Source organism: Plodia interpunctella, chromosome 1 (genome assembly GCF_027563975.2).
Source record: "Plodia interpunctella isolate USDA-ARS_2022_Savannah chromosome 1, ilPloInte3.2, whole genome shotgun sequence".
NCBI classification, from domain to species: Eukaryota; Metazoa; Arthropoda; class Insecta; order Lepidoptera; family Pyralidae; genus Plodia; species Plodia interpunctella.
Window position 1 is genome coordinate 3219621 of NC_071294.1, and position 23807 is coordinate 3243427.

At 34.8% G+C, this 23807-nt stretch overlaps 3 protein-coding genes across 4 annotated transcripts in view; 2 read left to right on the plus strand and 1 right to left on the minus strand.

The window, feature by feature from the left end:
• LOC128672308 (integrin beta-1-like) lies at nucleotides 1–5319 on the plus strand. Its single transcript, XM_053749368.1, has 8 exons — nucleotides 1–267; nucleotides 468–859; nucleotides 975–1506; nucleotides 1736–2100; nucleotides 2367–2504; nucleotides 2917–3100; nucleotides 3257–3635; nucleotides 4313–5319. The coding sequence occupies exons 1-8, from the start codon at nucleotides 142–144 to the stop codon at nucleotides 4531–4533; spliced, it is 2337 nt and encodes a 778-aa protein (XP_053605343.1). The 5' UTR covers nucleotides 1–141; the 3' UTR covers nucleotides 4534–5319.
• LOC128672315 (integrin beta pat-3-like) lies at nucleotides 5043–14578 on the minus strand. 2 transcript variants are annotated; one of them, XM_053749389.1, is made up of 8 exons: nucleotides 14549–14578; nucleotides 9462–9886; nucleotides 8864–9362; nucleotides 8412–8743; nucleotides 7967–8077; nucleotides 7319–7523; nucleotides 6680–7049; nucleotides 5043–5629 (listed from the first exon to the last, which is right to left on the minus strand). In XM_053749389.1, the coding sequence occupies exons 1-8, from the start codon at nucleotides 14561–14563 to the stop codon at nucleotides 5427–5429; spliced, it is 2160 nt and encodes a 719-aa protein (XP_053605364.1). In that variant the 5' UTR covers nucleotides 14564–14578; the 3' UTR covers nucleotides 5043–5426. The 2 variants fall into 2 exon arrangements, with proteins under 2 accessions (XP_053605364.1, XP_053605356.1); XM_053749381.1 differs by lacking the exon at nucleotides 14549–14578 and adding an exon at nucleotides 10648–10850.
• Nucleotides 11403–23807, plus strand: part of LOC128672347 (integrin beta-6-like) — a 24337-nt gene continuing 11932 nt past the window's right edge. Inside the window, exons 1-3 of the mRNA XM_053749450.1 lie at nucleotides 11403–11682; nucleotides 22082–22279; nucleotides 22946–23250. Coding sequence (XP_053605425.1) covers nucleotides 11530–11682; nucleotides 22082–22279; nucleotides 22946–23250 — 656 coding nt within the window. The 5' untranslated portion in view covers nucleotides 11403–11529. The remainder of the gene's footprint in view (nucleotides 11683–22081; nucleotides 22280–22945; nucleotides 23251–23807) is intronic.

The following is a 23807-nucleotide window of genomic DNA, read 5'->3' on the forward strand; positions in this document are numbered from 1 at the left end:
GAAAACATTCATTTTTAGTTGTAAGAGCCGTTTGATATAGGAGTGTGAAGTTTATATGTTTTTTTCCTGTGAACGTGGCGTTAACGCAAGTTAATTCCAGTTTGGCGAAGAGAATAGAGGCCAGCTCTGTTTCTTTGTACGATGAGGTCAAGTTTGTGTGCTTTTCTACATCTCTATATTTGTTACTCTGTGTTAGCTGACCCCTGCGAATCTCAAGACACCTGTAGTAAATGCATCACAAATGCCAATTGTGTTTGGTGTGAAAAGGTTAGTAAATATGAGACATTTTTTTAAGTATAAATATGTATCTAGAAATATACAACAATAAACATATATCATAACACAATTGAAACTTAATTTATAAAGACTATTTCGAATCTAATATTTTGTGCAGTTCAGATTCGTTTTAGATCAGAGTATACTAAATCCTTTTTTGGTCCATCAGAAAAATATATTTTGTTTTTCAGGTAGATTATGAAGGGATACGATGCAAATCGTTAAATTCAGAAATACAAAAGCAGTGTCCAAATGATTTGCAAAACATGCATAGTACAGTGACCGTCACTCACAATGATGATTTTACTTCGTCGTCGAAGCACGTTGTACAGATTGCGCCTCAAAATATAAAACTAAAACTTAGAGTAGGAGAACCCACTAATTTCAACTTTAAATATAAGCAAGCTGAAAATTATCCTGTCGATTTATATTTTCTACTGGACGTGTCCAATTCAATGAAGAAAATAAGAGACACGCTAATGAAACAATCGCAAGATCTTTATAATGTCATGAAAAAATTCACAAGCATAATCCGTTTAGGTATCGGCACTTTTGTAGACAAAAACACTTTCCCATTTGTGAAGTAAGTATCAAAATGACATTAGGTAATTATAATCAATCGCCTTATGTAATAATTTTAATAATTGTTTTAGGTATTTAACCTTCTAGTTTATATAGTAACAAATTTATTCTTTCAGTGATCCCCAGAAAAAAGAAGTTTATTCTTTTAGGAACCAACTACCGTTAACAGATAATGTGACATTATTCAACGAAACGTTGAAAAACACAAAATTTATCCAAAACTTTGATTTGCCAGAAGGCGGTCTCGATGCCCTGGGGCAAGTATTAGCTTGTAGCAACGGTCCCGAAAATATTATTGGCTGGAGTCCACATTCCAGGAAAATCGTATTATTCATTACTGATGATCAATACCACGCAGCCGGCGATGGTATGATAGCTGGGATAGTAACTCCATATGATGGTAAATGCTATACAGGGGCTGACGGTGTATACAAAAAAGAATTGGAAATGGATTACCCCTCTGTTGCCGTAATTAAGAAGTTGGCTAAGAAGATTGGTGTCATTACCATATTTGTTGCTAAAGATAGTGTAGAGTCTATATATAGCGATCTAGCTGATGCTGTTTACGGAAAATCTGAGGCGTATAGTATTCAAGAAAACGCCAATGGAAAGACAAAGTTTGACAAAATATTAAAGGAGGTCTATGAAGTATGTTTCATCTTATTTATTATTGTATTTTTTTACTAGACAAATTTTATTTATTTTCTACTTATAGCAGTAGGCTTTCGTTACAAGTTTATTTGACCCTATTTTTCAAAAATTCAATTCTGATGAATTTAATAGTTTTATAGTTTCTGTAAATAAGACATAGAATATAAAATGCTTGATTGGGATCCTCTCCCAGTTAAACATTGTTCATACCCAAATGTTATTTTAGGAAAAAACAAAAACCATTCGTTTATTAACCTCTAGTACGCCAAAAACTGAAGATTTTTACGAGATTACATTTACTCCAGACTGTAAAAAAAGAGATTTTATATCAAATGCAGAATCAGAAAATGAGTGCACCGTCAAATTTTACGAAGAAAAGCCGATTATTGGTACTATTACACTTAAAAAATATGATGAGTCTGTAAGGAATTTTAAGATAGAAGTTATAATGGATGGACTTAACGAAATATTAAATTTGGACGTAGAAGTAATCACTAAATGTGAATGTGAAGCAGGAATAGTGAAGAAAGCACCTCAGTGCAATAACAACGGGGCACTTGAATGTGGGCTATGCAACTGTGATAAAAACTGGTAAAAATAAATATATTGTTAAGAACTTAACTATTTATTTATTTATTTTATTCATGAGAAAATTATTTATGTGGCAGAAATGTTTTGACTTAAAGGTTGTACAATTAAAAACAAATAAGTGCTGTGTGAAGAGCATTTAGCTGATCGATTATCCTCAATGTAGTGGAGACGTCTAAATGGCTGTTGATAACATAGAGTATGTAAATCGACGTTGAATTTTAAATGACATTGTATATAAAATAAGTCCATGATCTGGTTGTTTTCAGGTTTGGTCATCAATGCAATTGCACTCAATATTATGATAAAGAAGATGATTTTGCTTCGTGTAAACGGAAGGGCGATGATAAGGTGTGCAGCGGCAATGGCGACTGCATATGTGGAGCCTGCATTTGTCATAGATCTGGGTAAGGCAATATATAATATAACAAAATTAATGAATGTATTTGCACGGTATACATGATGTAGGCAAATAAAAGTTCGTAACTCACAAACGTAGCTTTTTGTCTATCTGTCTATCTGTTGCATATTTTTGTCCTAGTAGTCAGCTGGGTGTTTAAATATTTAGAATATATATAGTCATCAGGTTTGTGAAATGCTGCAAAAATTATAGATGATTTCGAGAGGCTTTACTTTTGTTGGCTTTAACATATAGGTATGTGTAGAAGTATCGCGATATGCACTTAACAAATACTCGTAGTCACGTAAATCCGTAACAAGATTATCTCTCTCATCTGAGCGTTAGCCCGATTTCATCGAAACCTAGGGACTGTAACAACCTCCAACAACTAAAAGCATTAACTTTGAAATCACCTACAGAAATGAGCAAAAATACAGTGGTAAATATTGCCATTGCGACATTGATAGCTGCCCTAGAAGAAACAACAGCATATGCTCAAATCACGGCCGCTGCCAATGCGGAGTCTGTAGTTGCGACAAGTCGTGGACAGGACTCGCCTGCGACGTATCCACGCTCAAAACCAACTGTATCAAAAACAATAAGGTAATTCATTTAACTCTATACATATATTATTAAATCTACAACATTCCATGACATACTAAAACAGCAAACTTATATCAGCCATTTTCTATAACCAAAACAACCAACGAAAAATATCTAAATAATGTAGAAAATGTATATTAAACATTTTGGTTTCAGGAATGCAATGAAAGAGGGAAATGTTATAATAATGGTTGTGTCTGCGACGTGTTACCTGAATGGGATGAAAGGAAAACAAATGTGAATAGTTTTTGCATTATAGTTCCTGATTCTGGTGTCCATAATCGACAGTGCAAAGCTTTAGAAGAGCTGGTATTATGTACCTATGATGGAAAAGATTTATGCTCAACGATGGATAGTTTGAAAATATGTCGAATTGAGGAAATTAATACAAATGAAAATAGCTCTTGGAACATTTGTCATGATGTGAGAGTTGGTGTCGGATGCTACATTCACTTTGGTTACAAATACTATGATGAAAATAGGACTATGGAATTGGCGATTGCAGAAAAAGCTAACTGCCAACAAAACTATTATGGTAAGTTTTAACTTTGATCTAGTTACATAATGATTATTATATTTCAGATATTATGTAATTTAGGAGTGATCCTGAATTCGTCTATAAGTACCTAGTTAATTACACACATTTTACACAAACTGATACGATAATAAGTATGATCACAATACTATAATTGGTATCCTTATTAACTTAATTAATAAAATTAACATCATGACATGTTACTCTTGATATAGTTACTTCTTTGTTTTGCTGCGGTAATCGTTGAGAATTTACAATAATTAGTTGTGCTATTAACCTTTCTTAATTTATTATATCAATATCAATGATATCTATAAGTTGACAAACTTTGCGGTTTGGGAAAGATGTCACTCATAAAGCTATAGGTAATACTAGAACCCGCATTGCTAACTGCTAAAAACGTTTTGATATATTTATTTATTGAATAACTGAATGCATATATTACCATTTTTTTCATCGGTTGCCTAACCTATATTTCTAATGTATTGCGAGATTTATACATATACATGTGTAACGTATAGGAGCCGTGAAAGTGTCAGCCATAATTATATGTACTATGCATGAAAACTTCGTAGCAGTACGACCTCTAGTATTACCGGCATCATGTTGTTGAATAAACTTTACAAGAATATTACAAAATAACTTGTCATTGACACAGAACTTCTGCATTCGTATAGTGATCGGAGGCATCACCTTCACCACGCTGATCCTAGCTGGTATAGGAACGTTGATCGGCTGGAAGGTGTTGACGACCCTACGGGACCGACGAGAGTATGAGCAATTCCTGGCGAGCAACCAACGCAAGTCCAGCATCAGGAAGAACGTTCTATACACTTCCCCTATGCAAACTATCCAAAACCCAACCTTTGTAGAAAACACAGATCAGACCCAGTTTTAGTGTTAGGAAAATAATGTATTTAAAGAACAAGCGAAAATGTTACACTTACAGGGAATAAGTCATGTTCGCATTATTTATTCAGAAAATAGACCTTGATGGCACATTTTCATGTCAATTTAAATTATATAGTACATCTGTAAGCTACAAACTACTATAATTTTGGAATGACTACTGCTGATATAAGAAATGACGAACTATTTTTTCAACTGTGTTAGTGTATTTTGAGTGCTGATTAAAAAAGAAACACGATTAACCAAACATTAAAATTGTATAGGCTTTAAGACCCGTCCATCCACGAGTTTCATCCACCAGTGGGTTCACGGGGAATTTCTTTTACCCATGCACCTATTGCAACTTACAATAGATCCTCTGAGGTTTTATTGTTTACATAAATTTATTGGTTCTCCTGGTATAATCCTGAATTTATTAGCGTCAAATAAATGTAAATGAACAAGTGCAGGTTCTATAGTAATAAGGAGAGAGAGAAGCTTTAAGGAAAACGACGGCAATAAAACAAAAGCTATTTATAGGAATGCAATTCAAATAAAATTATCTTAACAATAATATAATATTTGTTATACAATTCAATTTAACCTCCTCCTCTAAGTACGAACATAAACTTGAGCAGACGGAGAAGCATAGATAAAATTATTCTTTTATCTATGCTCAGAAGTAAACAACGTCTTTTTCAATCGTATTTCTTATTCCTTACCTAACTAACTGAACCATAGTAAAAATATATATGACATTTTTTTTATTAATAATAGTAGATTTAGTATGTTTTTTGTACAATAAAAATATTAAAAAGTAATGAGCCCTAAAATATACTTTGTTCTATGGCAAATTGACTATTCTTTCAAACATCTGAAATCAATACATAAAATCATCTCGTATCACTGCTGAAATGCAGGATTTGAGAATTGCGTCCCAGGTTGTATGTAAAATGGATTCTTGGTGATTTCGTAGCCCGCGTCCTGAGCTTCTCTAGCAAACTTCTCGTATTCCTTGGCATCGTAATAGTCCACCAGAATCTTCCAGATGATGACCGTCAGCAAACCAATCAGCAAGACTGTACCAAGGGCTATCCCCACGGGCACTGAAAATAAATTTCAATAATCGCTTCTTATCCTTGATTGGGAATATGCCCTATTACGTAACACGGGTTCCTATTACGTATTCCGTTAAATACTTAAGATATAAAAATGTAGCTTCTGTTGTGTTCCATTAACTATACTTCGTGTGATAATATCATCGAAGTACGTCAAGCTAGATTCATAGTGATTAAGTATGTTTATACTATAATTATAATAATAATCTAGCTTTGTATTTCAATTTTTTTTTCTTATCGAGTTGAAATAGCTATTATATAAAAATTTTCGCCCAGTATGTCTGACTACGGTTATGGGTTTATAATAAATATTTATTTCGGTCCAAAATCCATACAAAGTGTTAGTACAAAAGATACCTATATAGTTAGTACTTACATCTATGGACAAATTGGAACCTGGCCTGACAGGACAGGAAATATTACATCGGACCGCCAAAGCCCTACGCTCCCGCTCTATGTCCATATCATCACACAAATCTTGTATAAGGATATGTCCTAAATAATTAAAATGAGTCACACGGGTCAGAGCTACGCCACCTGGTGTCACAGGCGGCACATAAGATATATCCGCCCGCCCCGCCCGAAACAACAGCAATTCGCTCTTTTTGACATTGTATCTCAACCCGTGCGATTCAGCATATGCCTCACAGATCATATCCCAAATGCTTCTTGTCCCAATCCCAATCGTTGGTCCCAACAACACCATGTCATCTGCATACTGAACATCCGACCATAGTGTTGCTGAGCTCAACGATCAGCTCAATTAAATAAATATTAAAAAGTGTAGGGGACGTCAGACCACCCTTCCTCACCCCGCACTCCAACCTATACATATCCGACAAGGAGTCAGACCAACGTACATAATTACATTGATTGTTGTACCAATATTCAAAAACATCTGTGACGTTACCAATATTCAAAAACATCTGTGACGTCGGAAGGAAGACCCAGACGACCGTCGATTAGGTTTTTCCATCTTGCAGAATAGAACATTTTTATAATTTCATATATTGCCAAGATGAATTAATTCATACAAACCCCAAATATCAGCTTTAGGAGGTGCCTCCAATTGGTCTTGAATAATGACATGTATTTTACGATCTGTGTGATCATAGTAATGTCTGAACACAATCCAAGTGCCATTTTCTAGCGTTTTCTTGCACCACTCCCCTTGTCGCTGTTTCGAGTTGATTTCAGTTCTGTTGACGACATCGACGACAGCATCATAGTCTTTGTTACAGGTGGTATGGTAGTAGGTGCAGTGGACCTGTGTCTCCAACTCCTGGCATCGCCTCTCGGAGCATTCTTCGCAACTGTCGCAGAATGCTCCACCGTGGCTCTCTTTCTGTTTACTTTCCTTTTCACAAACACATTCGCCGCAAACGCATTTGCCTTTGCCCGAACATATCTGAAAATTGAAATAAACATTTCAATCGAAAAATCGAAATCGAAATCTTTATGTCAATAGCGTTTTATTTTCTATGGTAGTATGACACAAACCCAACAAGTTTTATGACAGGCTTAGTATGGAAAGTCGAAATTTTTTTTCTTCTTTCACTGGTTATTTTCTATTTTTCATATACTGAGCATATTGTGAAAATTTGTGGAGTAAATAAAAAAGTTCCTTGTAAGCAAAACAATGAATTTTTGTAGGTTTTTAATTTAAATTACACCTACATTGTTAGTGTAGGGGTTAATACAGCCTGAGACTTCGGCGGAACAGCTACAGTCGTCTCCTTCCCAGTTCTGGGTGCAGTGGCACTTGCCCAGGTGGCATCGACCGTGGCCCCCACACAACTGGTTGTTCACCCTCACACACGACTTGTCGTCAAACTCGCAGAAGTTTCCAGAAAAGTCGTCGTTACAATCACATTTGCCGCAACTGTGATCAGAGACAAAACCACTTTTATTCATAGAAATAGTAATTCTTTATCCGTAAGGATTCAAGAGCTCTCACTACATTTCTACGCCTCTGTGTGGTTTTATTTACTAAGCACTTTAGTGTTTTGTTTTGGTCCAGTTGAAATTCGTAGGTCGATCAATAGTGCTTGTGAAGGTACAATTTCAATGCTCTCATAATCCTCGCCCCTAAGCTGCAGCCTAATCTTGGGTACCCAACTTTCACCCTTGGCACTATGACGAAAAGGGTGAAATTGTTACGGGGCGCAAGTAACAGCAAAAAGTAATTAGTAATTTTATTTTCGATATCTCTGATTAAAAAATGTATTATTTACATTTCCTGTGCTGTAAAAACTTCCAATATGCCACCGGATAAATTAGTTATTAAATTTCTTTGATTGTGCTTTTGTTAAACTCTATACTTACTTGCAAGTACCGTGTGAACTGCAAAAATGCAGGTCAGTTTCATTTGCTTTGCATTTGTGAGATTCGCTGATTCCAGCGTTCTCTCCAGAACACTGACACGAGCTGCCGGATCTGGAATAAGATATCTTTAAACTTAAATTTTGTAGGCGCTATTTCCAAATTACAATTTTATTTTTGCTCTGCGATTAACACCGTTTTTCCGCATACTGATCGAAAGGACTGGGATACAATTTTCAATACAAGTAAAATTCCAAAAATATTTAACTTATTTCATATAGATATTATGATTTGTTGGAAAAAGTACTCTAACATGTGACGTGATAGCAGTCAACAGTCACTTTTATCCATATTCGTGTCTTAAACTTAAAGATTTATTACAATCGAAAATTGTCAGGTCTCTTTCCTTCTCAAATAATAATTCTACAATATAAAGAATGTATCGTACCTTCCTTCGTTGCATTTGCATACACCACACTGGTATGACCCATTGGAGCTGCATTCTTTAGAATTATTTTTCTGAGGTCCCTTTTCACAATCACACTCACAAAGAACATTTAATTTAATTGAAAGACTCTCCATCAAATTTGCAGGTCCTATTTTCAGTACAGGCTTTCTGGGCCCATCGCAGCTGGAAACTGTTAAATTAGCTTGGATTTGTAAAATTTGGTTATGAACAACTTTGCAGTCTTCAGTTTTTAGACAGTCAGGGTTTAAAGATAATTTTACATTTAATGGCCAGTTTGGATCCAAACTTAATTTCATCACTCTTGTAGATTCCTGAAATCAATAAATTTAATTTAATTGTTAAAGCGTCCATATTGTCATACTAAAATATCCAGCATTGAGTTAAATATAAAAGGGATAAATTGTTGCTGCAAACTAATTATCAAAACTTACCAAGTACGCGTTCCGAATAATTTCAATAATGTTCGACTTTCTCTTTAATTCAACGTATTTGGCTCCATGGATTGCGTTTGCTAGAGCTATATAATCTTCATGGATATTTTCCACTGCTGCAAATATTATAATAAATTTGCCATCAGTAGCGACTTTATTTATCTGGCTCACTGATGGGTAATCGAAGGTCAATTCTGCATCGTATGAATTGCCTTTTAGATGACATTTCATATCATTAGTTAAATCAGCGCCTACCATTTTGCCATCTCCAGCACTATGATATGTGCCATCAGTGCAAAGAACAATTATGCGCCTTGCACCTTTTCGCCAGTTTAATTCAGGTTCGCACGCCATTACTTGCATCAGAGCATCAAGACCAGCTTCAGGGTCTTCATAGTTAGCGCCAAATGGTACGTCTTTTAGGACTTTGACGAATTGCTCTATTTCGTCGGTCAGTGATAGATGATTACGAAATGAATACGCCACGTGCCTATGCGGACTGGAAAAAATACCAAACATCAATATTTTCAATATTGTATAGTTAGGAAGTTTTTAATACATGTTTTTTTCCAAGGCACGACATTAAAACCATACTTACTCAGCGTAAGGAAGCGCTGGTTTTTCAACAAAACTGCCGATACCAAAACGAACATTGTTAGTGAAACTTTTCAGTTCATTATACAGGTTTTTGCCTTCTTGCTGCAGTGTTGCGGTGTGCTGTATCATTGTGAAAGAATGATCCATCAAATAATAAACGTCTATTGGAAAATCTTTAGCTGGTTTATAGTACATGTCAAAATTTACAACAGTTCCAGGCCTGGTGGTTATATCCAAGTTGTGTGGTACAAATTGAACAGCATCTTTTTTAATACCATCTTCGCCTCCACGAAAATCATTTGAATTGAGGTCTGGTCGGGATACTTTGACTTCGGTCGTGGGATAAATACGGTGTTTTTCTTGACAATCAAATTTGTGAGATGATATTTCCGCCAATGACACACAACGCCGCCCAGTCATCACAGCCTGAATGGAAACAATAAACGAATTAGGATCTCAACAGACTTTTAACTTAAATGTAGAACCTTTTCGTATCTTCAGAGAAATGTTACCTACAGTCGTTTTTATGTATTAGTATATTCTCCAGTTTAGACGCCGATTAGTAAGTAAACATTTGGTACATTTAGTATTTGGTGTATGAATTATACCGATCGATATGAAAGCACATAATTCATACCTACATACAATCTACTTCTAACTGGATATCTTACTAGATCACTTATGTACACCGGTTAAGACTTGTTCATGCAACTATTTCAACATTTCTTATCAGTAGGTACACAACTGCGAAAAGTTCACCCTCATTTATTAAAGTTGTAGTCAATTTAAAGACAAATTAAATAATATTTATCAGCTGCAAACTACTAGCTTTTCGGAACGACCATTGCCGAGAAGAAATCCCGAAATAAACTTGCATATCATGCCAGAAGGGCTCACCGTTATCTTTCTAAAATAACAATGTAGGTACAGCAAATGTACTTGACATTTACTGGTGGTGGCTTACCCACCTACATCTCTTTAATATGCAGTCTTTCAGCACTTTTTACCTAATTTTTACGCGCAATAAATGAAGTATTATTTAATACTTCATTTATTGCGCGTAGTTGATTAAATAATTCCTACCGGTGAAAGAATTTAGAAATTGAGTTTTCTAGTTCCGAAGATTCAAACTTACAAACACGTAAAATATTAATGTAGATTAGCATTTTTTTTAAATCAGTAGGTACCTGAGAACACCAAACACATGTATCTTCAGTAAAACTGGTACACGCACCACAAGAAGCGTGACTGCCACAGCTCTGTTTACAATAGACTGTGACTACACACATCTCGATTAAAATCGCTATGACTATGACTAGACTCTTCATCTTTCAGAATAATATAAAGCAATATTATAAATTACACTATTCTGGACGACTGGTGTTATACAAATAAAGTGCAAAGAAGGAAAATCATCGTATGAAATAATCTTCCTCGTTGTAAATACGGATGACCTATTGGGAGCTACAAAAATACGCTATTATTAATTAACTAAAATAAGTACACAACCGTAAATAATGCGTATGCTTCTTGCTTACTAGTAATCTCTCATCTAAGTTTTTTCCCGGTTTCTTCCGCGGCTAATAAGGATCGGAGCTCAGGAACCTGTCAATACACCTAAAGGCATCGGACATGATTTTTACGACCAATGGGGATGCTATTGTTGCCTATCAGCTGCCTAGGCTAGCCCTTAGTTGCCTCGTACGACACCCACGGGAGTATAACGATTAGTCCTATTCTAGGGCGGAAGCATAGGTACGTCACAGCACCAACACCCACAAAACCAGTTAACAATTAATGGGGGGCTGAATTAGATTTGTCAGAAAATATTATCGGTCATATTTACTATATTTAATTCGTATCCCATAATTCCGCGAAAAATTGTGATGAATGAATCATACAACTGACGTGATGAGCGAAGTGAACGTAGCTGTATATTCAAACGGACCAGACAGTCACGCTGTGGCCTGCGTCCATGCGGACGGGATATTGGTTGGCGCGCGCTTATTTAAAAATCGAACTCGATCTCGAAAAAAATATTGACGGTTTTTATTTTCCACGAAACAAAAATGGCGGCAATTTTCTTAATGATTGTGTTAATAACTATTTCTGTTCAAAGTATTATTGCATTTGATTGTAACAGTGCTAATTATGAAAATATTATGGATTGCGATCAGTGTATAAAATGTGGCGGACACTGGTGTATTTCGCCGGGTCCTAATGTAAGTATTCATAAAAGTACCCAGTATTATTTTAGCTTTACGCATGCCTTACTATAAAAAATAAAAGTAGGCAGGTAAGTACATACATACCTACTTATATGTGACGTTCGACAGGTCAATTATTAAGTAAAGGATATATAATACTAGCTTTTGCCCGCGGCTTCGCCAGCGTTAATTTTCCGGGATAAAAGGTACCCTATGTCCTTCTTCATACTTCAAACTATATGTATGCACAATTTCAAGAAGATTGGTTGAGTAGATAGAGCGTAAAAAAGTAACAAACAAATAAACAAACTTACTTTCGCATTTATAACATTAGTTAGAATTAGGATACAAAATACCAAAAGGAACTCTTTACCCGTGAAAAATCACACCCTATTTATATTATGTAGGTTATGAAATTGCAAAAACAATACTGTTTCAGTGAGGGTGAATGATATTGCTTTGTTTTTTCAATAACAAAAGCGGGTACCTTTCCTTCTTTCAGCATGTTTAAAATGGAACAAATGCAAGAGAAATTTTTATGTACCTACTTGATTCCTATGCATACAACATTATAATAATCTTATATGATAAGGTCATGAAATATTTTGAAACATACCTATATATATTACATTAATGAAATGTTCGTTGTTTGTCCGTCTTACGACCGTTTACAGAATCTTATGTTTTAAGAAGTTTTATTATTTTAAACTTAATAAGTAGTCAAAATTTTTGATAACTACTTACCTATAGTACGTTAGTAGCATTTAGAAAAAGTGCAGTTTTATTATATTAAAAAACTATCACATATTCCTGAAATATTTTTCTTGTAAAACTAATATTTAAAACCAATTGGTGTGCTATAATGGCTATCCACCATTGCCCTAGTAGAGTAGTTGAAAGCCCTTATAAACCCAAGGCTAGTTGCCGTTGGAGAAACGGAGACAAATGTCGCGAGGAAGCGGAAGGAAACAATTGAATCAATAAACGTACGTAGATGGCCAAGAATTTGTGCGGTCATACTTTAGATATTCTGTGTAGAACACAGATTATCAAATCATCATAGCACATAAAGAAGATCATGCTATTTATGACTATATATGACTTTCTTGGAAATAGATACTTTGTCCACTGACAGAGACATAATTGTCCACTGACAGAGACATAAAGAAAAGAAAACTTTATTATGTGTATTCCATTTCTACTTTCTAAAAATTCATTCATGTGTATTAAGAGGATTATACACAATTATTTTCTTAGTAGCAATATGTTGATTTCTCTTCTTCCCAATTCCACAAAACTTCTATTGACATATATTTAAGATGAACGTTGTATTCTTACAATACTTATTTTCCTTCACTGGAGTCGCATTAGTCAATACTTACAATTAAATTAAATTGGACCGGAAAGGCGAAGATTATTACTGATCAATATTGTCCGTCTGTCTGCGACCTAATTAGCGTTGCAGGTTTGTTAATGATGTCATATTAATTCCTTGAAGTCCTGGGCTACGTAAAATATAGTTTTGGTTTCTCTCAGTATTATTCCGAGTATTTTCCTCAGCTACTTTTCTTATCCATTTCGCTTATTCTTCGTCAGACCGTTTTGAGGAATATTATTCTTAACGACATCAGCCAGCTAGTGTGCATGTATGATTACTTGCCACTAGACGCGGTAGATAGTCGTAAAAGTCATGTCAGATGGCTTTAAGCGACTTGAATAAAATCTGACTACAGTCTTAGCAATTAACACACTCGAAAAGTTTACTCTCTCTTGTGAGTGTATTGAAGTGGTAGACCGAAAGGTGTTCGAATCCTAGTCGTACGTAAATTCGTATACCGATCTGACTCATGAACTTATAGTTTTCATCGGCCACTACTTGCTTCCGATAAAGGAAACCGTCGTGAGGAAATCTGTACTCTAGCGGATAATAATTTTTCTAGTGCACGAAATGGAAAAGGTGTATGTGTGTGTGTGTGTGTTTCATACCACGTAATGACCATGATCCTCTGTCATGAGAAATACGACTGTAAGGAAGGAATGAGTGTATTACTAATACCTAAGTATACAATGGAAGTGCTATTGCAAATGGGATGGTCGGAGGTTAGGCATATTGTTTATGACGCAAGTCATGATGCATTAACGCAAGTGCAAGTGGCTATCACATGTTGGTGCTGCATTCATCTTAAATTAGACATCTTATAAATTAGCATTGTAAATAAGTGTTCATTTTATATATCACCTATGGAACCTTTTTTCCATAGCCACATCATCATCAGCATATAGCAGTTCACTGCCTTCCTTAATTAAAATACACATTTTTTTTGAAAGTTTGGCACAAAAGGGGACACTATTTTAAGTAATGTTAGAACAGCTTTATTTGGTGAAGTATAATGAAGTACTTCCTATTATGGTGTAATTAAAACTCTGAGAAAACGAAACTATTAGCTCCCACGAAGAGCGATTGTAGGCAACATGCTTCTAAATCCTTATAGATTTAGTAATCATCGAACGTTCATATTTATGAATATGAACCTTTTTTGGAACATTCAAATTGGAATGTCGAACGTCATTAAATTAAACTGAGATGTTCAATTCAAATCATTACGTTTGTAAGACTTTATCAAGTACATATAACGTCATGTCACGTTGGTTCATTAAGCAAACATACTTAGTCACGTACACTGATTTTTTAACAGTTATAAGTATCTATATTCGGATAGTGCAGGAGTCATTTAGGTATGACTTGATCGTTATCTGCTCATCATTTTCTAATTGACACATTTACAGTTTAACGAGTATATTAATTTACATATCTACTTATTTAAATATTGATATGGTCGTAACATTTTTGTTCTCATTAGTTGAATTATCAAAACAATACCAAAAATTCCTGCATCTTATTGCTATGCTGGTGCTATCTTGGTGCTATCCTGCTCGTATCTCATCATAGCAAATAGTAGCCCATACTATTCTCCAGATTTCGAATATCTTCTCAATCCAGTGCATTTTTTTTGACCTGGAAGAATCAAACACACTTTTATGTTATAATATTAATAATATTTTTAACATACGTTTTTGTCATAGTCACAATTCTTTTAATAATTTGGGAAGCACAACAATGGAACTTTCACAAAGTACCATGAAACACTTAAAAATAAATTTTCAGGCACAATTTTTCTGTAAAAGTTAATGGTAAGCTTGCAGGTTTGACAAAAAGATTCGAAGTCACATCTCCACTTTGCTTACTATAGGTGCATAATTCATAGACACAATCAAGTGGAGTGGTTCAACGTTGAGCGATCGATAGATGAATTTCCTGCGAACCCCATTTTCCAATATCCGCTCTTAGACAAATAGAACTCTGCATTATACTGGCTATAATATTAATGATGGTCATCCTATTATCATGTTTATTATATCCTGGCGCTTCGTGACGCATTATGGTCATCGTTATTTTCGTTCTGCCATACCTCGTCGGCTATTGGCCGGTTTAATCGTGTGATTAATTGTGGAAATGTTAAGTATTTGTGCAAACAGTTATTTATTACTAGCGGCCCGTCCCGGCTTCGCTCGGGTAAAACCTTAATAAATTATACACCTAAACCTTCCTCAGGAATCATACTATCTATTGGTGAAAACTGTACAAAAATTCGTCTATTCGTTTTTGAGTTTATGGCGTTGATTCAGACAGAGTGACGCGAAGGGGTCGCGAGGAGGGATTTATTTTTATAATATGTAAGAAACTCAATTAGTTCAAATGTAAAATATTTCTCTCCCATTTCTTCAAGTAATAATTTTACAATATATGCTTGCTCTTTCTCTCTCTCTCTCTCTCTAATCTGAGCGTTTTCCCAATTGTGTCATCAGCTTTTGAGCGTTGGAGCCAAGGTCCGCTTCATACTTGGACTTTACTTCACACGGTCGTCGACATCCCTAGTTGATGACTGCTATGTGTAAGAAAATACCATCGTATGTTTCCAAAATATCATTATTTACAAAACAAACGCAATCAACAGTTGTTTCACCAGTTCCTGTCGGTTCAAAAACAATAACCCTATTCCTGACCACTATCGTATAGTTTACAATGTAATGCATCTTGTATAAACTTGAGTGCATACTGCGTAAACGTATCAACCATCTGTGGTAGTACAGAACCAACAAACATCCGCGCAGTCACACCATTCCGAGAAATTATAAATACAAACTCGTTGACCTATATCCCGCCGTGTTTTATGCATTAAAAACGTTACACAATTTAAGTAAGTAGCTCCGTAAACGCCTTACACGGCGTCCTTAGTGAGCGGCAGCACGTTGCATGACGCGATGCGACGCTGCATTGCATTTATTGCAAGTAAATACATCCAATACATATTGACCACCACGTCGCTCTGCCTAGTTGCATTTGTCGCTCATTCAGGACACCGGGTAACGACGAAGGAACATCATTATGAATACGAAAACGACGATACTTATGCCACTACATATAATCAATCATGGTCTTAGTGGGCTGGTGTTCATTACAGCATGCAATATCATCCAATTATCTTTTTGCTGCGAAATTTTTAAATTAGTATTTTCATGGCTGCTTACTTAACACTTTCGACATATCTCTCATAGTTTTTTTTCTAAATTATGCACAGTTGGTGATGGCCATACACATAGAGTAATGAAATAAGTTCATTAGGAAAGTTAAGAATATTAGAGTTAGAATGCCTCAGGAAATTAATCTAGGTTCGTACCTGTAAGGACAGTTTGCGAGCTTTTAGAATAATACTCATGTAATTACGATTGAATAGAAAGAAGCTGCTTTAGATAAACTAGATCAAGTTGGCTAAAACAATTCTATAATTGTAAATTAAGTCACATGCGGAATGTACAACTCATAGTTGCACTTGAATGATACATTATTGAAATTGGGGTCTATAAGATTAATAACTTATGGTAGTTATTAAGTCAACAACATAAATAAGACATCACAAAATATGTGATAATGAAATCAAACAGGTATAAAGACCAGGCCAAGTGCAAGCAGCAAGGGCAATGAATTTACATTTTTTGTCGCAAATGGCGTAATATCTGGCGGATATATTTTAAAGCCATTATGAGCAGACAGTTGACATTTTCGATGAACCACGGACCCACCCCCTGGGTTTAAAGTTGAAAAGGTAATTGCAATGTCTTATCGTCACATGATTCATGTTGAACTCAAATCCTTAATTTGTTTATTTTCTGAGGCAATCACTAAAGGTCGCGGTGTCGAAAGGTGATGGTGTGAAATTTTTGGGCTTTTACATCTTTCATTACAATTAATTGTGAGTACTTAAGAAACAACTCCGGGTCTCTCTCCTGTTTTATCATTTAACGATTATAACTTTTAAATAATTAATTTAATGCTAAGAATTATACGCTTCATGAATATCACAAAATTAGATGTATATATTTAAAAATATTACGCTTATCTATGTTCCTAACGTTCAGCTAACTATTACTAGTTTGAGACATTTTTTTTACATTATTTTTTAATAACAGTTTGATGAACGATAGGACCTAGAAACTTTGTTATCCCAGCTGCACCCATGACTGACTGACGTGAAATATCTTCTACGCAATGCCAAGGGTACAACTGTCCAAACAAGTTAATCTGTTCATTCTGTAATCAAATACGACTGTCTATGGCTTCAGTTCACAACAATACGTTCCACGTACAGACAACTAATTCGCTATTGGCAGTAAAGACATTTAAATAAAGATTTTTGCTCATATAATGTTGAATATTTCGTCAACACATATATTAGAATAATATAAACCTAATGTAATAAACGTTTTTTATTGTATTGTAAATTATAAGAAATTAAGGAGATTATGGAAAAAATAATATCATGAGTTCTAAATTAATAATAAGTTTTTATTTAGATTGTGTATTAAATTAGGTACCTAACCTAAGTAAAATTCTTGTAAATGAATGTCGTCTTAAAGTAAGAACTCCATGAATAATTAATTTGTTTGGCCAAATATTTTGGACAAAAAAATGACATTATGACACCATTAACTATTACAGCGGAACTTGCTGATTAGATTCATTTATTACTTTTCACAATTTACACTTTACTATAAAATTTGCGTGACGGCCAAATTGAGAACGTTTTTATAAATGACACAAAATATTTTTTGCATAGAATTAATAAAATTTTTAGAATTAAGAAACTGCTCAGCAAAACCTAAAAGTAAAAAAACAGACTTATGCCAAATCAAAAATTTATAAATTGCTTAAACAAAAAAGGCAACAAAACCACCAAAAGCCATTAAACAACTACCACCGAGAAGATCGAACAAATTTATCAAAGATAAGACTCTTATCTTTTAATACCCAATACTTACATGCATCTCTCCCATACTGGGCAGATACATGGGAGATTCGTGAACGCCAATCAAGGCAAATTAAGCCCCGCTCCACTTACCTATTAACATATTTTACGACGATATTCATAAAACATCTCAGTTTTAACGCCTTGCGCAAGGTTTACCTTTAAAAATTGGTATAGTCAGTACAAAGGGCGCGTTATTGCAGTACCACTGCGCGAGAGTCGATCGACGCAATCTCATTCGGATGTACGACGTTGTAAGAAGTGGCGGGACTTGATGTAATGATTCAATTTTGACTTTGACAGTGATTTGGTTTTTTGAAATGATCTTTTACTTATTTATACATTCAAACTTATAAATACAAAATTAAGTAGATAGCTATTACTTATTTCTATATAAATCATCTTCATTATGCTTAAATCGTTCTTCATTATGCTTGTCAATCTTACCTGTTAAATCAAGCATGAGTTACAATTTTTCTGAAATTTTCTTGCTTTTAGAATCACCAATCATCTCACCACTGCTAGGCAACAGCTTAGCAGCCTGCCTGCTAAATTAAAATAATTTATTAAGAAATTAGACCTTCACAGGCACTTTTTCACGTCAATTTTTATTTTAAATAGTTATTTGTCACGCTATAAACTACTGCCCTAATATTTCTTGACTTTTAAGTATTTCCTTTAATCATTCAAACTTCTCGTTCTGCTTTAGTTGTTGTAACCATACTCGGTCCCATTTCTCAGCAATTGTTTTTCTTTTTAACCTTGGTCATGTATATTTTTGTATTCTTATTTATCCATCTCTTCGTTCAGTCCACACCTAATAACAACAAACCATCTTCTTTAAAAACAGGAAAATTTTAAGCTCATGCCACACAGGTCGTTATTCTCTCACCCACTATCTCATTATGGTTTCTAGTTCAACCGCTCGAAGCTACTCGTCAACTCGGACTTGACAGTGACATACGTCCTTATTTCCTTGACCCTGACCTCAACTGGCTTTCTTTATTTTGCATTTTGTTCCGTTGATTACCTTCGTTGTGCTAAGCCCTAGCTAGAATAAGCTCATCATTGGCTGGGAATTGAAATAAGTATTTATAGATATTTAAATCTTTATCGAATTGTTCTTCGAGATTGTGCGGTTTTTTGTTTGAGAAATTGCTGATAGTTCTGCCATAAACTGTGGAGAGGCTACTTTCATTACCTTACCTCTTCTCATAACTGAGTCATGGTATTCTCTGCGTAGATCATATTTCCCGTTATATGCCCCATAAATTTCCAACTTGCAGAATGCACTTAAACTTGGATTGCATCCAGAAGTCTGCATCCCATCGATTTTTCAATATCCCCCAGTGTCTTAGTCACAGCGACGACATTTTCCTACTTTTATTAAAGGTCGATGACCGCGTTTTCTAAGAACTATACAAATTGGCACATGTCTTCGGTCTACTCATGTTTTCTCATAATTTATTTCAACAATGGCTCAGTAATCATTACGCTGTCTATTTTTGAGAAATAGTTTGGTGTTATTTTGAGATCTGGGTTGTCTACATTTCTCTGGTACTATTTCGGGATGAGTTACTATGTTTTCTGAAGTATAATATCTCTTTTGATTTTCAAGGAAAATAACATACTTGCTACCAGGCTCGCAACCAAGTTTAACTGTAATTGACCCAATTTCTATTATAAGCCTAAATTTTAACCTATTTTAATCACGTCTATAGTGTGGTGCTCTTGACTAAATGCAAAAAATATTACCCTGCGTCTGCCGGATATAGGAGAATAGCAATGATTTGAAAACCTTGATGTGCTTGGACTATACATACATATAAGTAGTTATTTACGATTTTGACTTGGATAAAAGCAATTCAGTGACATTATGTAAAGTGTAGCTCGTCCCGTATTATCCCGCTTTTGTTAAATCTTTTTATAACCTTTTAAACTTAAATTCCCTTAGAAACTAAAATCAAGCTGTCGAGTCAAGAGTATGAAATTACAACGGCGTAGATGCGGGCGTTATGTAAAAAGGTATAACAACCTACCAAGGCAAAATATTAACTTTGAAAATAAAAACAAACGATGACTCTTTCACTCCAAAGAGATTAATTTTTCATTTTTCTGTAGGTAAGCTTGGGAAGGTGGAATACTTTACTCCGATATATTCCACTGAATTTCAATTAGAAACAATTTTGGCTTCAAATTTTTGCACGTGATCTATGAGAATCTTTGTTGTGACTTATCCACATCAAAATTTTATTTTTTTAATATGCATTTGGTTTAAAGCATACCACAATATAACTATTACTGGTGCACTACAGAGGCCGTAATTGAATAAAAATAGAAATATACGCAATTTTATCACTTTTAAATAATGTTCCTGTTTATAGAACTGGTACTACAGCGTGGTGTCGCAAGGGAGCCACATTTCTCAATATACTATGGCTCACCACCCACACCTTACGAGAACCCACTTATTACAAACGGTTAGACCAGATTCCTCGGTCTTTTTCGTAGACATATAGATGGAAAGAGACGGCGTATTGTACAGGGCGGCAAAGGGAATAATCGTCGACATCTCTGCTATTATTGCTCTACACCCACATACCATTTCGTATGCGCAAAGTACTTAAGGGTTTATTGGCCTTTCAAAGGATCGTGATTTAATCCAAACGTTGTATAGAGCCTATCTGTTAAATTTCAAATAACTAAATTGAGAAATTTAATTAAATTTTTTAGTCTTTCGATTTAAAAAAATCTAGTAAGATTTTCTTCTAAAGCCTCTTAAGACAACAAAGAAAAAACATCATAAATACCTAATGCCATGTTGACTACTGGTTCATATGTCCGATGTTCGATACATATGCGACCTTCATGTGCATCAATCCATCCGAAGCCTCTATTACCAGTGCATAGAGGTCCATGGAGTTAAATGTACGCAGTTGTAAGTATGCAGTTGAATGTACTATCGGCATGCAAGAACGCGGTTAATGAGTAACGCATAAAATAAATAAATAAATATAAATCGAGTTAGAAACAGGTCCCACTGCATCCGCATCTAATATGTCGGACTTCTTTAATTATTCGACTAGTTATCAAAATGTCCAGGTCTAATTCATAGCATGTGCAGTCAACAGATGCAATTCGCAAATTTTCCAGTTTGCAGGGTCAGAAATTTATTTTAACGCCATCAATAAAAAACTTCACGACAGAAGACGTCTGCAATCGTATTCCCCAAATTTCAACGGGATGATTCTCCGGATAAAAATAGTTTTGGCAAATAAGTGCGGAAACTTCGAAAAAGGAACAGTGAGAGCGAATTAAGGAAATACTGGAACTATATAGGAATGACAAGAATCGAAAAAGCCATGTCTTTGTTTAATGTTGTATATTGATCGATGTTTACACTAAAAGAAAAACAAAATTTATTTGTGTCGTTACTCTCAGTAATAAACAAGTAAATAATATTTTTCCATATAGGTATATACTACGATAGTGGCGCCAGTCTATTTATTTACATTAAATTGTATGAAATTATATGGTTGTTAAGACAACTATTAATAGGTAGTTTAACATAAATGTTAAGACATAAAGCCATTTTGGTATCTGTTATTATGTTAAAGCGACAATAAATATATTACGTATTACTAATAGCTACGTTGCACGTTTAAGTATTTTGAGTCAAAAGCCTTGTAGGAAAAGAAATATTTTCATCGTAACTTTATGGGTAAGGTGAATTTAAATTATTTCCGTTTTATGTTAACTCTATAAGTTCAGTTCAGGTAGATCTTTGTCGAAGGGAGAGAGGAGAGAAGGGAACATCACAAAATTAGATCTATATGAATGTTCAATTGTAGGAAAGTCTTTGCAACTAAATACTTAGTTACATTTGAATATGTCATAATGAAAAATATAATATACTTACCTACATATATTTGGATATTTTGAGATTCTTAAAAGCCTACTTTTAAGAATCTCAAAATATCCAATTTCAGTTATTTTAATGTCTTTAATATCTTATTGGACCTAAAGTGAATCAAGACTTTTTGTTTCAGGAGCCTCACTGCAGCTTTCTCTGGTTTGGTGAATCCAAGTGCACAGCATACAGAGAAAACGAGATCTTCCCCGTCTTCTCCAAGCAACGGGTGGATGGAAACAAGACATCGATGATCAGCCCGACTTTCTTCGCGGATTTCATGAAGGTGTCTGATGCGGATAAAAAAACTGAATTTTCGACGCCAGTGAAAGTTAATGTAAGAATATCATGTAATATTAGTAGTAAAAATATGTTACTAGGAGCTATACACAAGTTTTTGCATAGGAATAGGAACAGCCAGTACTTGTAAGAGTACCTAGTAACTAAATACGATACATAATAGGAAAACTTGTATATTGACAATATTTAAAATTTTGTGTCATCATCATCAGCTACAAAACGAAACTACGAAATAAGACCGACTTCTTATACTTCTCCCAAAGAATACAACATTTGTATTTAACGTAAAAGTAGTTTTTACTACTACTTAGGTTTAATTATTTCCCAGATGTAAATGCATGATAAGGAGAGCATAGTTATATATATTTCATAGATTAGAAACAACCAGTACCTACATGAGAAAAAAATGTATTGTGATGCTTTTGTAATTGCTCTACAAACCTATTATACTGTTATAATAAGCCTTGCGTGTGAATTATGCAAAGTGGTCAGTGAAACGAATTCTATGCCACTTATATCGTCAAGGATCTTTAGATCATGTAATAGTTCTGAAGGATCATTAGTTAATGATCTTATGCTATTTAGTCTCGTAACTAGCTAGTTACATGACTAAATAGCATGTAAAAATACAAAAATTAGATCATCTTTTTTAATATTTAATCAACCAAATGCAAGGATATCAATGCAGGACTCTTGTTCGCAGATCGACGTCACTCCCACAGAATACTCGGGCAGTGCTCCCGAAGTGAAATTAAAAAAGAAGAACTGCAATACTGACACATGCATTCGGAAATTGGAGATCAAACTGGACGGGCAATTTTGCAGTGATTCTGGCGGGCCCGTCCAGCATTTCATGGTTCCATTGAAGATAGAGAATGTTACGTACGCTAAGGCAGAATACGTGGTGCCTTGTGCCTGCCAATGTAGTAAAAATGTGAGTGTGGACGACCCTTTATGCAACCACCATGGAAACCTTACCTGCGGCGTGTGCACGTGCAGTGAAGACTGGTGAGTGTGACTTACTGTTTGCTGTCTTGATTTATGTGTAACCTATGGCGTGTGGATAGGACCCATATTTGCCATATAGTTCCGACAGAATCATGGCATTCCCACATAGAGTAGACTACAGCCGGTCGCAAAATCATGGCAAAATCTTCGAAATTGTAAGCAATTTATAGAACTGCTTGAAACTAATGTTTTCAATGTCTTATTTTATTAGACAAATTACTTTTGCAAGTATAAACCCTTCTTGTGGTGGTTTCCACAGTTATCACAAAGACATTGCCTTGGCAATCTGCCTGCATAGTCTCCGGTAATAATAATAATTAAATGTCTACACATACTAGCATTAGTTTACAACACTAATAATATTGCAAATGGTAATATTGTAATAACAACTCTGCAGCAATGTTGCTTCATGATACGAATGTTAATTGTTCAAACTAAACGTTTGTAGCCAATTTGCAGGAGAATACAACTTCTAATTTCTTTTTTAATACTAATTACAAAATGGAACTTCATTTGGCCTCGAATATTTTGGCCTAATTGAGAAAAATATCAACAAA

What these genes read in the sequence shown, in the direction of transcription:
- LOC128672308 (XM_053749368.1), top strand. Translation starts at nt 142, where the DNA reads ATGAGGTCAAGTTTGTGTGCTTTTCTACATCTCTATATTTGTTACTCT. An exon ending in TATTAAAGGAGGTCTATGAA is followed by an intron (nt 1,507 to 1,735) that starts GTATGTTTCATC and finishes ATGTTATTTTAG; the next exon opens with GAAAAAACAAAAACCATTCG. An exon ending in ACTGTATCAAAAACAATAAG is followed by an intron (nt 3,101 to 3,256) that starts GTAATTCATTTA and finishes TTTTGGTTTCAG; the next exon opens with GAATGCAATGAAAGAGGGAA.
- LOC128672315 (XM_053749381.1), bottom strand. Translation starts at nt 10,788, where the DNA reads ATGAAGAGTCTAGTCATAGTCATAGCGATTTTAATCGAGATGTGTGTA. An exon ending in TTATTCGGAACGCGTACTTG is followed by an intron (nt 8,744 to 8,863) that starts GTAAGTTTTGAT and finishes TATTGATTTCAG; the next exon opens with GAATCTACAAGAGTGATGAA. An exon ending in TGCAAATGCAACGAAGGAAG is followed by an intron (nt 8,078 to 8,411) that starts GTACGATACATT and finishes ATCTTATTCCAG; the next exon opens with ATCCGGCAGCTCGTGTCAGT.